Raw genomic sequence first — 16660 nt, 5'->3', positions numbered from 1 at the left:
CATAGGTGGGGGTTGAGGAGTAGGGGGTGATGGAGGAGTGGACCAGGGTGTCCCGGAGGGAACGATCCCTACGGAGTGCCGCCGGGGGGGGTGAAGGGAAGATGTGTTTGGTGGTGGCATCATGCTGGAGTTGGCGGAGGATGATCCTTTGAACGCGGAGGCTGGTGGGGTGATAAGTGAGGACAAGGGGGACCCAATCATGTTTCTGGGAGGGAGGAGAAGGCGTGAGGGCGGATGCGCGGGATATGGGCCGGACACGGTTGAGGGCCCTGTCAACGACCGTGGGTGGAAAACCTCGGTTAAGGAAGGAGGACATGTCAGAGGAGCTGTTTTTGAAGGTAGCGTCATCAGAACAGATGTGACGGAGGCGAAGGAACTGAGAGAATGGGATGGAGTCCTTACAGGAAGCGGGGTATGTCCTGAGGACTCGAAACGTCAACTCTTTTCTTCTCCACCGATGCTGCCAGACCTGCTGAGTTTTTCCAGGTTATGTTGGGGCTGTATAAAACGCTAGTTGAGCCACAGCTGGAGTACTTTGTGCAGTTCTGGTCACCACACTATAGGCAGGATGTGACTGCACGAGAGAGGGTACAGAGGAGATTCACCAGGATGTTGTCTGGGCTGGAGCATTTCAGCTATGAAGAGAAACTGGATAGGCTAGGGTTGTTTTCCTTAGAGCAAAGGCGGCTGAGGGGGGACCTGATGAAGGTATACAAAATTATGAGAGGCATAGATAGAAAGAAACATTTCCCCTTAGCAGAGGTGTCAATAACCAGGGAGCATAGATTTAAGGTAAGGGGCAAGAGGTTTAGAGGGGATTCTTCGTGACAGGATTTACTACCATTTGGAAGCAAATGGGCACATTAGTGAGAGGCAGCATGGTTTTGTGAAAGGGAGGTCGTGTCTCACTAAATTGATCGAGTTTTTTGAGGAAGTGACAAAGATGATCGACCATGGAAGGGCAGTGGATGTTATCTACATGGATTTCAGTAAGGCCTTTGACAAGGTCCCTCATGGCAGACTGGTACAGAAGGTAAAGTTGCATGGGATCAGAGGTGAGCTGGCAAGATGGATACAGAATTGGCTTGGTCATAGAAGACAGAAGGTACCAGTGGAAGGGTGCTTTTCTGAATGGAGAGCTGTGACTAGTGGTGTTCCGCAGGGATCAGTGCTGGGACCTTTGCTGTTTGTAGTATACGCAAATGATTTGGAGGAAAATGTAACTGGGCTAATTAGTAAGTTTGCAGACGACACTAAGGTTGGAGGAGTTGCAGATAGTGAAGAGGATTGCCAAAGGATACAACGGGATATAGATCGGTTGGAGACTTGGGCGGAAAAATGGCAGATGGAGTTTAATCCGGACAAATGCGAGGTAATGCATTTTGGAAGGTCTAATACAGGTAGGAATTATATAGTAAATGGCAGAACCCTTAAGTGCATTGACGGGCAGAGGGATCTGGGTGTACAGGTCCACAGGTCACTGAAAGTGGCAACGCAGGTGTATAAGGTAGTCAGGAAGGCATATGGCATGCTTGCCTTCATTGGCAGGGGTATTGAGTATAAAAGCTGGGAAGTCATGCTGCAGCTGTATAGAACCTTGGTTAGGCCACACTTGGAATATTGCGTGCAAATCTGGTCACCACATTACCAGAAGGATATGGAGGCATTGGAGAGGGTGCAGAGGTGGTTTACCAGGATGCAGCCTGGTCTGGAGGTTATTAGCTATGAGGAGAGGTTGGAGAAACTCGGATTGTTCTCACTAGAGCGACGGAGATTGAGAGGCGACTTGATAGAAGTTTACAAAATTATGAGTGTCATGGACAGAGTAGATAGTCAGAAGCTTTTTCCCAGGGTGGAAAAGTCAAGTACATGGGGACATAGATTTAAGGTGAGAGGAGAAAACTATAGAGGAGATGTGCGGGGCAAGTTTTTTACGCAGAGGTAGAGTGTGTCTGGAATTCGCTGCCAGAGGAGGTGGTGGAAGCAGGTACGATAGTGGTGTTTAAGAGGCAGCTTGACAAATACATGAATAAGATGGGAATAGAGGGATACGGACCCCGGAAGTGCAAAATATTTTAGTCTGACAGGCAATATGATCGGCGCAGGCTTGGAGGGCCGAAGGGCCTGTTCCTGTGCTGTACTTTTCTTTGTTCTTTGATTTGAGGAAAAATTCCTCTGGTGATAGTTATTGTATTTATTTCCTCCCGTTCTTTTGCCCCTTAATTATTTAGTGCTGGAATGCTATTAGTGTCTTATACTGTGAAAACTGAAGCAAAGCATTTATTCAACTTCTCTGCCATTTCCTGGTTCCCCATTATTATTTTCCCAGCCTCATTCGATAAAGGGCCTATGTTCACATTGGTCTCTCTCTTCCATTTTATATATTTAAAGAAGCTCTCACTGTCCGTTTTTATATTACTTGCTAGTTTACCCTCAAAGTTTGTTTTCACCCTCTTCATTACTTTTGCGGTCATCTTTTGTTGGTTTTTAAAATTTTCCAAATCCTCTGGCTACCACTAATCTTTGTCACATTGTATGTCTTTTCCTTTAATTTGATACTATCCTTAACTTCCTTGGTTAACCATGGTTGGTTCATTCCCTTCTTTGAATCCTTGTTTCTCACTGGGATATATATTTGTTGTGAGCATAGATTTAAGGTAAGGGGCATTGTTCATCAATCGTTTTTTCTGCTAAAATCCTATCCCAGTCCACTCTAGCCAACCCTGCCCTCATTCCATTGTAATTACCCTTATTTAAGTTTAACAGTTGTTTCGGACCCAAGTTTCACACTCTCAAACTGAATGCTAAATTCTTATTATGGTCACTATTTCCTAGGGGATCCTTTACTCTGAGATCATTTATCAAACCTGCCTCATTGCACATTGCCAGACCCAAAATAGCCTGATCCCTGGTTGGATCCAAAATATTGCTCTTGGAAACTGTCCCAAATACACTATGAATTCTTGCTCGTGGCTATCTCTGCCAATTTAATTTTTCCAATCTACGTGAAGATTAAAATCACCCATGATTAATGTGCTGCCTTTTTTTATATGTCCTCATTATCTCCTGATTTATTCTGTCATGCAATATAGCTACTGTTCGGGGGCCTATAGACTACTCCCACCAGTGTCGTCTTCCCCTTGTTATTTCTTACCTCCACCCATACGGATTCCACATCTTCCAATCCAAGATCATTTCTTGCCATCGTACTTATTCCATTCTCGCACTAACAAATCTACCCCACTACCCTTTGTTCTTGCCTGTCCTTTCGAAAAGTCACATACCCCTGAATGTTAGTTCCCATGTTAGATCTCCTTGCAACGACATCTCCGTAATGGCTATAAGATCACATCCATTAGCCTCTATTTATGCCATTAATTAATTTATTTTGTTCCCAATACTATGTGCATTTAAGTAAAGAGCCATTAATTTTGCCTTTATACCATTTTTCCCACTTTGACCCTATTTGCTGCTGTTTATTTATGTTTGTATACTCTGTCCCTTCCTGTCACACACTGGCTATCATTACCTAAATAGCTGTCCTGCAAGGCTGCCATATCCTTTTGCTTTGTAAGCCTATGTATCCCCTTTCCAGAACCCTCCCCCCCCCCGCCCCTATTTAGTTTAAATCCCTCTCTACAACTTAGTTATTCAGTTCATCAGGACACTGGTAACCCAGCACGGTTCAAGTGAAGCCCGACCCACCAGAACAGCTCCCTTCTACCCCGGTACTGATGCTAGTGCCCCATGAACTGAAAGCCATTCCTCCCACACCAATCTCTGAGCCACACATTTAACTCCTTGACTTCAATTATCCTATGCCAGTTTGCCTGTGGCTCAGGTAGTAATCCCAAGATTATTACCTTGGAGGCTCTGCTTTTTAATTTAGCTCCTAATTCTTTCAGCAAAACCTCCTTTCTAATCCTATCAAAGTCATTGGTACCAATGTGGACGACGACAACGGGATCCCATCCCTCCCATGCCAAGTTCCTCTCCAGCCCTGAGGAGATGTCTTTAAACCTGGCACCGGGAAGGCAACACAGCCTTCAGGATTCACGCTCATGGCTGCAGAGAACAATTATCTATCCTCATAATTATAATGTCCCCTACCATTACTATGTTCCTATTTCTTCCCCCCACTTGAATAGCTCCCTGTACCATGGTCAGTTTGCTCATCCTCCCTGCAGTCCCTGCTCTTGTCCACACGGCTTGCAAGAACCTCGTAACTGTCGCAGGGACCAAGGCTCCTCGAACGCTACCCTCAAGAGCCCCAATACCTGCTTCACCTGCAGTCACACCCTCCTGTACCTGATCACAGAACAAATTTTAATTACCTAATGAGGGGTGTGGCCGCCTCCTGCAGCAAAGTGTCCAGATATATTCAGCAATGGTAATGCCACTGAATATCAAGGAGCGATAGTCAGATGCTCTCTTGTTGGAGATGGTCATTGCCTGGCATTTGTCCGGTGTGAATGTTACTTGCCACTTGTCAGATTAGACATTGTCCAGGTCTTGCTGCATTTGAACATGGATTGCTTCAGTATCTGAGTTGTGAATGGTGCTGAACATTGTGCAATCATCAGCGGACATCCCCACTTCCGACCTTATGATGGAAGGTCATTGATGAAGCAGCTGAAGATGGTTGTGCCAAGGACACAACCGAGTAACTCCTGCAGTGATGTCCTGGAGTTGAGATGACTGACATCCAACAACCACAACCATCTTTCTTTCTACCAAGTATGACTCCAACCAGTGGAGAGTTTTCACTGATTCCAATTGACTCCAGTTTTGCTAGGGCTCCTTGATGCCACATTCGGCCAAATGCAGCCTTGATGTCAAGGGCAGTCACTCCCACCAAACCTATTTTGCTCAGGTTTAAACCATAGCTATAATGAGATCAGAACCTAAGTGACCCTGGCGGAACCCAAACTGAGCATCAAAGACCAGGATATTGCTAAGCAAGTGCAGCCTGATGGCACAGTTGATGACCCCTTCCATCACTTTGCTAATGATCGAGGGTAGGCAGATGGGGCGGTAATTGGCCAGGTTGGATCTTTTGCACTGATGTGCTGGACTCCCCAATCATCGAGAATGGGGATATTTGTGGAGCCTTCTCCAGTGAGTTGTTTAATTGTCCACCACCATTCATGACTGGACGTGGTAGGACTGCAGAGCTGAGATCTGATCTGTTGGTTGTGTAATCCCGTCGCTCCACTTATCACTTGCTGCTTCCGCTGTTTGGTACGCAAGTAGTCCTGTGTTGTAGCTTCACCGGGTTGACACCTCATTTTTAGGTGTGCCTGGTGCTGTTCCTACCATGTCCTCCTGCATGCTTCATTGAACCAGGGTTGACCCCCTGGTTTGGTGGTAATGGTAGAGTGAGGGATATGCCAGGTCATTAGTTTACAGATTGCTTTCAAGTACAATTCTGCAGCTGCTGCTGATGGCCCAGAGCACCTCATGGATGCCCAGTCTTGAGTTGCTAGATCTGTTCAAAATTTATCCCATTTAGCATGGTGGTAGTGCCACACAACACAATGGAGGGTATCCTCAATGAGAAGGTGGGGCTTCGTCTCCACAATGACTGTGTGCTGGTCACTCTTAGCGATACTGTCATGGGCAGATGCATCTGCTGCAGGCAGGTTGGTGAAGATGAGGTACAGTATGTTTTTCCCTCTTGTTGGTTCCCTCACCACCTGCCGCAGACCAAGTCTAGCAGTTATGTCCTTTAGGGCTCAGCCAGCTGGTCAGTAGTGGTGCTACTGAGCCACTCTTGGTGATGGACGCTGAAGCCCCCCCACCTAGAGTACATTCTGCGCACTTGCCACCCTCAGTGCTTCCTCCAAGTGGTGTTCAACATGGAGGAGCACTGATTCATCAGCTGAGTGAGGACGGTACGTGATAATCAGCAGGAGGTTTCCTTGCCCATGTTTGACCTGATGCCATGAGACTTCATGGGATCCGGAGCTGATGTTGAGGACTCCCAGGTAAACTCCCTCCCAACTGTATACCACTGTGCCACCAACTCTGCTGGGTCCATCCTGCCAGTGGGACAGGACATACCCAAGGATGATGGTGGTGTCTGGGACATGATCTATAAGGTATGACTCCTATGACTGTGTCAGGCTGTTGCTTGACTAGTCCATGAGACAACTCTTCAGGTGCTAGTATGGAGGACTTTGCAGGGTCGACAGGGCTGAGTTTGGCCTTTGTGTTTTCTGGTGCCTCGGTCGATGCAGGGTGATTCGTTCGGTATCATTACTTATCGACTTGTTTTTAGCGTTTTTGATCCAACTGAGTGGCTTGCTCGGTCATTTCAGAAGGCATTTAAGAATCAACCACATTGCTGTGGGTCTGGAATCACGTGTTGGTGTTGCTAGTTGTCCTAAAGGACATTAGTGAACCAGATGGGTTTTTCCAAAGAAGGTTTTTTAATTCCAAATTTTTACTGAATTAAATTCTACCATCTGCCGTGGTGGGATCTGAACCTGGGTCCCCAGAGCATTACCCTGAGTCTCTGGATTTCCCTGTAGGGAAAAGCTGTGGCCAATTTTCACACAGCAAGCTCCCACAAACAGCAAAGAGATGAATGAGCAGATAATCTACTTTTGGCAATGTCAGTTGAGGTATGAAATATCTGGATTAGATTTACTCAGCGTTCACTACATGTGAAGTTCTGGAATGGAGATCTCCACTTCCATTCTGTCATATATCTTGCTCTCTTTTCCTTTCTTTCTCATCCCTTCGGCCTGACAGGCCTCTTTCCTCTCAAGAATAAAATGAACTTTTGTTCTCGCATTCAGAACTTCTTTCTGGACAACAAAGTACAGGTCAATTTTCATCTGCTGAATGTAATTAAGGAAAACTGAAACTTCACAAAATCTTTGTCAGCTGGCACCAGTACTTTACACTAGATCAACTAATCTCTGCAATGTGTGACGCTCTTCAAATAATTACAGCAAATTGCTTCCACTACTTGCAAAAGCAAAAATCAGCAATACTTCATTCTGCACAGCTCAAAATGCTGGCTGAAACACAAACCATATTTAGAACCTATTTTCCCACCCTACCTAATGGTATTTTCACTGGGCATAGCTGGAAAATTCACATCCACCATTCTACTTTAAGCTAAAAGCAAAATACTGCAGATGCTGGAAATCTGTGGATTCTGAAACACATACTGTGGGTGCTTAAGAAAGGTCATACGGACTCGAAGCATTAACTCTGTTTCTCTCCCCACAGATGCTGTCAGACCTGCTGAGTTTTTCCAGCATTTTCTGTTTTTATTCTACTTTAAGCACCTTCCAAACTTCATGGAAGTTGTTAAACTCCAACAAAACTATCCCAACATGCAACATTTTCTGTTTTTCTCCAAGCCTGCAGGATGGTATGTCTGAAAGTAGCAAATCTATGGTGAAAAACAAATATAGGAGCAGTGTTCTACAGTGAATTTCATGTTGACAGAGCAGGCCAAACCATTTTGTTGACCTCAAATATCTAAATGAAGGATAAAACCAGGCCTAGAAGTAGGTTAAATTAATTTAAACCCAGCAGTTTTATCCAGCATTGCTTGCTACACAGAAAACCTCACCCAGTCATACCTGCAATACACCACTAACAGGCTCACTTTATATCCAATTGAACTGAAAGTCAGCAATGATACTCAGTTACAAACTTTTGGACACCCTGTTCCCCCCACAAAAAAAGCCATTCCATGAACTCCCTTGCAAAAAAACACAGAACCACACCAAGACCACTGCCTTCCCAAAAATAGAGACAGTACCCCTCCTCCCCCCTGCCCCCACCTGTGCACCCCTCCAACTGTCACCATCCTCTAACCCGCTCTTCCTCCCTCCCCCTCAACATCCTTCACTCCACATCCTACATCGACCCTTCCTCCCTCGCCCTATCCCAACTCCCCTCCTCCAACCTCTCGCAACCTCTCCCCCTCCCTGCCTCCCTCTCCCCTTCACTCTCCTTCAACCTTTCCCCCTCCTCCTGCCCCAACCTTTGCCACTCATCGCTCCCCTAACCCATCAAATCCTGCTCCACCTACTCCTTCCCCTCCACCAACCCCATCCCATTCCAATCCCCCTTGCTCCTCCTCCCCTCAACGTCGCCCCCTCGCCCCTCCTCCCTCTCCCACCCCGCCCCTCCTGCCTCTCCCCACCCCGCCCCTCCTGCCTCTCCCCACCCCGCCCCTCCTCCCCTGCCTCTCCCCACCCCGCCCCTCCTCCCCTGCCTCTCCCCACCCCGCCCCTCCTCCCCTGCCTCTCCCCACCCCGCCCCTCCTCCCCTGCCTCTCCCCACCCCGCCCCTCCTCCCCTGCCTCTCCCCACCCCGCCCCTCCTCCCCTGCCTCTCCCCACCCCGCCCCTCCTCCCCTGCCTCTCCCCACCCCGCCCCTCCTCCCCTGCCTCTCCCCACCCCGCCCCTCCTCCCCTGCCTCTCCCCACCCCGCCCCTCCTCCCCTGCCTCTCCCCACCCCGCCCCTCCTCCCCTGCCTCTCCCCACCCCGCCCCTCCTCCCCTGCCTCTCCCCACCCCGCCCCTCCTCCCCTGCCTCTCCCCACCCCGCCCCTCCTCCCCTGCCTCTCCCCACCCCGCCCCTCCTCCCCTGCCTCTCCCCACCCCGCCCCTCCTCCCCTCTCTCTCCCCACCCCGCCCCTCCTCCCCTCTCTCTCCCCACCCCGCCCCTCCTCCCCTCTCTCTCCCCACCCCGCCCCTCCTCCCCTCTCTCTCCCCACCCCGCCCCTCCTCCCCTCTCTCTCCCCACCCCGCCCCTCCTCCCCTCTCTCTCCCCACCCCGCCCCTCCTCCCCTCTCTCTCCCCACCCCGCCCCTCCTCCCCTCTCTCTCCCCACCCCGCCCCTCCTCCCCTCTCTCTCCCCACCCCGCCCCTCCTCCCCTCTCTCTCCCCACCCCGCCCCTCCTCCCCTCTCTCTCCCCACCCCGCCCCTCCTCCCCTCTCTCTCCCCACCCCGCCCCTCCTCCCCTCTCTCTCCCCACCCCGCCCCTCCTCCCCTCTCTCTCCCCACCCCGCCCCTCCTCCCCTCTCTCTCCCCACCCCGCCCCTCCTCCCCTCTCTCTCCCCACCCCGCCCCTCCTCCCCTCTCTCTCCCCACCCCGCCCCTCCTCCCCTCTCTCTCCCCACCCCGCCCCTCCTCCCCTCTCTCTCCCCACCCCGCCCCTCCTCCCCTCTCTCTCCCCACCCCGCCCCTCCTCCCCTCTCTCCCCTCACCCCGCCCCTCCTCCCCTCTCTCCCCACCCCATCCCTCCTCCCCTCCTCTCCCCACCCCACCCCTCCTCTCCTCCCTCCTCCCCACCCCTCCTCCCTCCTCCTCCCCACCCCTCCTCCCTCCTCCCCACCCCTCCTCCCTCCTCCCCACCCCTCCTCCCTCCTCCCCACCCCTCCTCCCTCCTCCCCACCCCTCCTCCCTCCTCCCCACCCCTCCTCCCTCCTCCCTCCTCCCTCCTCCCTCCTCCCCGTTTCCCACTCCTCCTCCCCCTCCCTCTCTGTTCCCCCTCCCTCCCCCCGCCCCACCCTCTCCCCTGCCCCACCCCTCCTCCCTCTCCCTGCTCCTCCTCCCCCATCCCCCTACTTCCATGTGAGCAGAGCTGAAAAACAAAAAGGGGGCAATCACTTTGCTGGGAATGTACTCTAGGCCTCCAGTCAGGGGGAGATAGAGCAGCAGATATGTAGGCAAATCTCAGAGAAGTGTAAAAATAATAAGCGTAACAATGGTAGGGGATTTCAACTTCTCCAATATTAACTGGGTTAGTCTATGGTGAGAAAGACTTAGAGGGGGCGGAATCCTTAAAGTGCATCCAGGAGAGTTTTTTGAGCCAGCACGTAGAAAGTCCGACAAGAGAAGAGGCAGTGCTGGACCTAATCTTAGGAAATGAAGTCGGGCAAGTGGTAGAAGTGTCATTGGTGGAGCATTTCGGAGATAGTGACCATAAATCTGTCAGATTTAAGGTAGTTATGAAAAAGAACAAAGATGGGCTGGAAATAAAGTTCCTGAATTGGGGGAAAGTCGATTTCAATATGATACACAGGGTCTGTCCAAGGTGGACTGGGAGCAGCTGCTTGTCGGTAAATCTACATCAGAATAGTGGGAGTCATTCAAAAAGGAAATAGTGAGAGTTCAGGGCTAACATGTTCCCGTAAAGGTGAAGGGTAGGACCAACAAGTCCAGGGGACCCTGGATGTCAAGGGATATAGGGGATAGGATAAAGAGAAACAAGGAGGCTGATGGCAGATACAGAGGGCTGAAAACAGCAGAAGCCCGAGAGGAGTATTGAAAGTGTAGGGGGGTACTTAAAAAAGTAATTAGGAGAACAAAGAGGGTGCATGTAAAACCACTGATGGGCAAGCTAAAGGAAAATCCCTGGGCATTTTATAAATATATTAAGGGCAAGAGGATAACCAGGGAAAGAGTAGGACCTGTTAGGGACCAAAGGGGCAATCTGAGAGAGGAGCCAGTAGATGTAGGTGAGGTTTTAAATGAGTACTTTTCGTCTGTGTTCACTATGGAGAAAGACGATATGGGTGCAGAAATCAGGGAGGGGAACTGTGATATACTTGAACAAGTTAGCATTGAAAGGGAGGAGATATTAGTGGTTTTAGCAGGCTTAAAAGTGGATAAATCCCCAGGCCCAGGTGAGATGTATCCCAGGCTGCTATGTGAGGCAAGGGAGGAGATTGCAGGGGCTCTGACACTAATTTTCAAATCCTCTCTGGCCACAGGAGAGGTGCCAGAGGACTAGAGGACAGCAAATGTGGTACCATTATTCAAGAAGGGTGGTAGGGATAAAACAGGTAATTACCAGTGAGTCTAACATCAGTGTTAGGGAAACTATTGGAAAAAATTCTGGGGGACAGGATTAATCTCCACTTGGAGAGGCAGGGATTAATCAGCAATACTCAGCATAGCTTTGTCAAGGGGAGATCATGTTTGGAACAGGAGGAGAACAAATCTGATTGAATTTTTCGAGGAAGTGACTAGTTGTGTAGATGAGGGTAGTGCAGTTGATATCGTCTACATGGACACCGCTAAGGCTTTTGACAGTTTTAGCGGGCTTAAAAGTGGATAAATCCCCAGGCCCAGGTGAGATGTATCCCAGGCTGCTACGTGAGGCAAGGGAGGAGATTGCAAGGTCTCTGACACTAATTTTCAAATCCTCTCTCGCTACAGGAGAGGTGCCAGAAGACTGGGGGACAGTGAATGTGGTACTATTATTCAAGAAGGGTAGTTGGATAAACCAGGTAATTACAGGCCAGTGAGTCTAACAGCAGTGGTAGGGAAACTTTTGGGAAAAATTCTGAGCGATTGGGTTAATCTCCACTTGGAGAGGCAGGGATTAATCAGGGATAGTCAGCATGGCTTTGTCGGGGGAGAACACATCTAACAAATTTAATTGAACTTTTCGAGGAGGTGACAAATTGTGTAGATGAGGGTAGTGCAGTTGACGTAGCCTATGTGGACTTCGCGAAGGCTTTTGACAAGGTCCCGCATGGGAGAATGATCAAGAAGGTAAGAGCCCATGGGATCCAGGACAATTTGGCAAATTGGATCCAAAATTGGCTTAGTGGCAGGAGGGAGAGGGTGATGGCCGAAGACTGTTTTTGCGATAGGAAGTCTGTGACAAGTGGTGTACCGCAGGGATTGGTGCTGGGACCCTTGCTGTTTGTAGTGTACATTAATTATTTTGACGTGAATATGATCAGTAAGTTTGCAGATAACATGAAAATTGGTGGTGTCGAAATAGTGAGGAGAAAAGCCTTAGATTACAGGATGATATAGGTGGGCTGGTAAAATGGGCAGAGCAGTGGCAAATAGAATTTAATCCTGAGAAGTGTGAGGTGATGCATTTTGGAAGGACTAACACAGCAAGGGAATACACAATGAATAGTAGGACCCTAGGAAGTACAGAGGATCAGAGGGAGCTTGGAGTACATGCCCATAGATCCCTGAAGGCAGCAGCACAGGTAAATAATCTGGTTAAGGCAGCATATGGGATACTTGCCTTTATTGGCCAAGGCATAGAACATAAGGGCAGGGAGGTTATGTTGGAGCTGTATAAAGTGCTGGTTGGGCCACAGCTGGAATACTGTGTGCAGTTCTGGTTGCCACACTATGGGAAGGATGTGACTGCACTGGAGAGGGTGCAGAGGAGATTCACCAGGATATTGCCAGGGCTGGAGCATTTCAGAAGAGTGATTGGATAGGCTAGGGTTGTTTTCCTTAGAACAGAGAAGGCTGAAGGGGGACCTGATGAATGTATACAAAATTATGAGGGGCATAGATAGGAAGAAACTTTTCCCCTTAGCGGGGTGTCAATAACCAGGGGGTATAGATTTAAGGTAAGGGCAGGAAGTTTAGAGCAGATTTGAGGAAAATTTTTTGCCCAGAGGGTGGTTGGAATCTGAAACACACACTGCCTGAGGGGGTGGTAGCGGCAGGAACCCTCTCAACATTTAAGTATTCAGGTGAGCACTTGAAAAGTCATAGCATACAGGGTTATGGGCCAAGTGTTGGAAAATGGGATTAGAGTAGATAGGTGCTTGTTTCTGTGCTGTATAATTCTATGGCTCTACGTGCTCCTTCTCCCCATGACCTGCCCCACCCCAACCCTGCCTGAACACCACCACCCCAACTCAACCCTGCCTACCCCCCCCACACCCCAACCCTGCCTACCCCCCCCACCACCCCAACCCTGCCTACCCCCCCCACCACCCCAACCCTGCCTACCCCCCCCACCACCCCAACCCTGCCTACCCCCCACCACCCCAACCCTGCCTACCCCCCCACCACCCCAACCCTGCCTACCCCCCCCACCACCCCAACCCTGCCTACCCCCCACCACCCCAACCCTGCCTACCCCCCACCACCCCAACCCTGCCTACCCCCCACCACCCCAACCCTGCCTACCCCCCCCACCACCCCAACCCTGCCTACCCCCCCCACCACCCCAACCCTGCCTACCCCCCCCACCACCCCAACCCTGCCTACCCCCCACCACCCCAACCCTGCCTACCCCCCCACCACCCCAACCCTGCCTACCCCCCCCACCACCCCAACCCTGCCTACCCCCCCCCACCACCCCAACCCTGCCTACCCCCCCCACCACCCCAACCCTGCCTACCCCCCCCACCACCCCAACCCTGCCTACCCCCCCCACCACCCCAACCCTGCCTACCCCCCCCACCACCCCAACCCTGCCTACCCCCCCCACCACCCCAACCCTGCCTACCCCCCCCACCACCCCAACCCTGCCTACCCCCCCCACCACCCCAACCCTGCCTACCCCCCCCACCACCCCAACCCTGCCTACCCCCCCCCACCACCCCAACCCTGCCTACCCCCCCACCACCCCAACCCTGCCTACCGCCCCCCCACCCCAACCCTGCCTACCCCCCCCACCACCCCAACCCTGCCTACCCCCCCCCACCACCCCAACCCTGCCTACCCCCCCCCACCACCCCAACCCTGCCTACCCCCCCCCACCACCCCAACCCTAACCCTGCTCCCCCTCCCAGGTTCCCCTGGCTTCGCTGCGCTACGGGTGGGAGAGAAGCAACTGCTGCCCCGGCCTTTGCTCTTACCCGGGCCCCGGCCTGGGAGCGAGCGCCGGGCCCCGGCCTGGGAGCGAGCGCCGGGCCCCGGCCTGGGAGCGAGCGCCGGGCCCCGGCCTGGGAGCGAGCGCCGGGCCCCGGCCTGGGATCGAGCGCCGGGCCCCGGCCTGGGATCGAGCGCCGGGCCCCGGCCTGGGATCGAGCGCCGGGCCCCGGCCTGGGATCGAGCGCCGGGCCCCGGCCTGGGAGCGAGCGCTGGGCGAGGATCAGCAGCCGGGCCGAGTTTACCTGAACGGGTTCCTGCAGGACTGTCATGGTCTGGGAGTGAGTCTGTGCCAAGCGGCGCGGCTTCTCATCACACACGGCCCAAGATTCAAATTTCAACAGTCACCGGATCCGAACGGCCGGTAGCACGACAGCAATTCCTCCGGAAATATCCGAGTCCCGCCGGAAATATCCGAGTCCCGCCGGAAATATCCGAGTCCCGCCGGAAATTACCGAGTTTCGCCGAAAATCACCGACTCCCACCGGAAATAAACGTATCTCCCACCGGAAATAGACGAATCTCCACCGGAAATCACCAAGTGTCTGACGAAAATCACCGAGTCCCACCAGAAATCACTGAATCCAAAATACAGATTGCCAAGTCCTGTCGGTAATCATCGAACCCTGCCGAAAATCCCCAGCAGACATGACCAGAAATCACTGAATCCCGCCATAAATCAACGTAAGTCACCAAGTCCCACCGGAAATCACCAGAAATCATTGACCCCCCCCTCCACAGAAATCACCGATTCCCCGCCACAAATGCCCAAAATCCGGCAGAAATCACCGCTAAAAACTTGTGTCCCCACTTGAAATCTGAAGAAATCACCAAGCCAGAAATGACAGCCGTGCCAGAAATAACCGCGTCCCCACTGGAAATTGCCAAAAATCACTGGGCCTCCACCAGAAATCACCAGAAATGATTGAATCCTGCCGTAAATGACCAGAAATCACCGTGCCCCATTGCAAGTCACCATTACCCCCTGGAAATTACCAAATCCCAACAAAAATCACTGAGCCTTAGCCAAAAACCACCAGAAATCACCAAACCCCACTGGAAATCACAAAGCATCTGCCTGAAATCATCAACCCCCATTTTAAATCACCAATCACCCACCGGAAGTTACCAAGCCCCCACCAGAAATCACCGAACCCGACCTAAAGTTACTGAGCCTAGCCCGAAATCACCGATCCCTGCCAGAAATCACCCCAAGCCTCACCGGCAATCACCGAACCCCACCAGAAATCTCTCAGCCCTGCCTGAAATCATCGAGCCCTGCTGGATATCACCAAGCCCTTGCCAGAAATCATATAACCCTGCCAGAAATTACTAAACTCTACCGCAAATCCAACACTGTGGGATTTGTGATGGCCATGCTGGTGAGGGGTTCAGGGCAGGGTGAGCAACTGTCCAGTATTGTAAAGGATTGTCCCTTATTTTCACTGTATGTCACAGGATCCCCAAGGAACATCTTTTGTCCTTTATTTCTATAACAGCCTGTCGGAGACATCCTGGGAATCTCCTCTTGCCTTTGCCTCTTGTTTTTTTGTGAGAATGTGCATCAAATTTGCAAATCAAAACATTTCAGATGCCCGAAATATAATCTTCCAATGCTCTATCTTACTTTCTTTCAAACTCTGTCATGAAAACCATCTGATCCTGGGGATTTGTCATTCTTTAATACCATTATTTTCTTCATTACTGTTATTTTGCTTATGTTAATTCTGGTGAGTCCCTGTTCCTGATTTAAATTTAGTTCAGGTGGGATATTCAGCATGCTCTCTTCCCCTACTGTAAATACTGCTGCAAACATAATTATTCAACATCTCCGCTAGTTTTGTATGTCACTATTATCAGTTTTCAAGCGACCCTCATTGCTCCTGACCATTCTCTTCTTCCTAATATAATTGCAAAAAGTGTTTGTGTTGGATTTTATTATCCCTTGCAAATTTATTTTCATACTCACTCTTTGTAGCTTTTCTATTTGCCTTTCCACCCTTTGTTATTCTTTGTATTTTTCCCATTTACCAGAATCTGTATTTTTTTGCACTTTTTGATGCTTTTTCTTTTACTTTTATGCAGTCTCTTACCCCTTTCATCATTTACGACTGTTTATTTGGCAAGTAGAACTCTTGCACTCTAAGGCTATAAACTGTATATCACATTGAAATCTTTTGTGAAAACCTCCCATTGATCTTCTGTCATTTTACCCATTAACAGATTGGCCCAGTTTACGGTCTGTCTGCAAGAAAGACCCAAACCTCCCTGTCGCTTGCCATTTTAACACTCCACCCTGTTCTCTTGCCAACATGTCTGTCCTTGGCTTGCTGCATTGTTCCAGTGAAGCCCAACGCAAACTGGAGGAACAGCACCTCATCTTCCGACTAGGCACTTTACAGCCCTCTGGGCTGAATATTGAATTCAACAACTTTAGATCTTAAACTCCCCCTCCCCCCATCCCCACCCCGTTTCTTTTCCCACCCCCCCCGCTTTTTTTTTCAATAATTTATATAGATTCTTCTTTCCCCACCTATTTCCATTATTTTTAAATCTAAAACTAAAACCTCTAGTCTTTCCACCCCACCCCCACTAGAGCTGTACTTTGAATATCCTGTCTTCCATTCTTAATTAGCACTTTTCTCAGACAAAGACCACCACCTTCAACAACTCTTTGACCCTTTTGTCTGTGACATCTTTTGATTATCTGCTCATCTCCACAATCATCACACCACACCCTCAATGTGTCTCTTCCACCCCCCCCTCCCCGCCCACCTTAAACCAATTTATATTTCTCCTTTCTTCTAACTATGCTCCAGTTCTGCCGAAGGGCCATGAAGTCTCGAAACGTTAACTGATTTCTTCTCCGCCGATGCTGCCAGACTTGCTGAGTTTTTCCAGGTAATTCTGTTTTTGTTTTGGCCCAGTTTACTGTTGCATTGAAGCCAGTCTTACCTAAATCTAGAATCTTAGTAGCTATTTCATGTTTCTCTCTTTCGAATACTGCATTGGACTCAATCATATCATGATCGCCATTAGAT

At 50.5% G+C, this 16660-nt stretch overlaps 1 protein-coding gene across 2 annotated transcripts in view; it reads right to left on the bottom strand.

The window, feature by feature from the left end:
- Positions 1–14028, bottom strand: part of cdc27 (cell division cycle 27) — a 118302-nt gene extending 104274 nt beyond the window's left edge. The window contains exon 1 of one of the 2 annotated variants that reach the window (XM_078529882.1): positions 13865–14028. In XM_078529882.1, coding sequence (XP_078386008.1) covers positions 13865–13891 — 27 coding nt within the window. In that variant the 5' untranslated portion in view covers positions 13892–14028. The remainder of the gene's footprint in view (positions 1–13864) is intronic. The other variant, XM_078529883.1, reaches the window with a different exon arrangement.
- Positions 14029–16660: the final 2632 nt, after the last annotated feature.

The sequence above is a fragment of the Cetorhinus maximus genome, chromosome 25 (genome assembly GCF_964194155.1).
Source record: "Cetorhinus maximus chromosome 25, sCetMax3.hap1.1, whole genome shotgun sequence".
Classification (NCBI taxonomy): domain Eukaryota; kingdom Metazoa; phylum Chordata; class Chondrichthyes; order Lamniformes; family Cetorhinidae; genus Cetorhinus; species Cetorhinus maximus.
The sequence above is the reverse complement of the archived record's forward strand: the minus strand, read 5'-3'. Positions and strand labels throughout refer to the sequence as shown.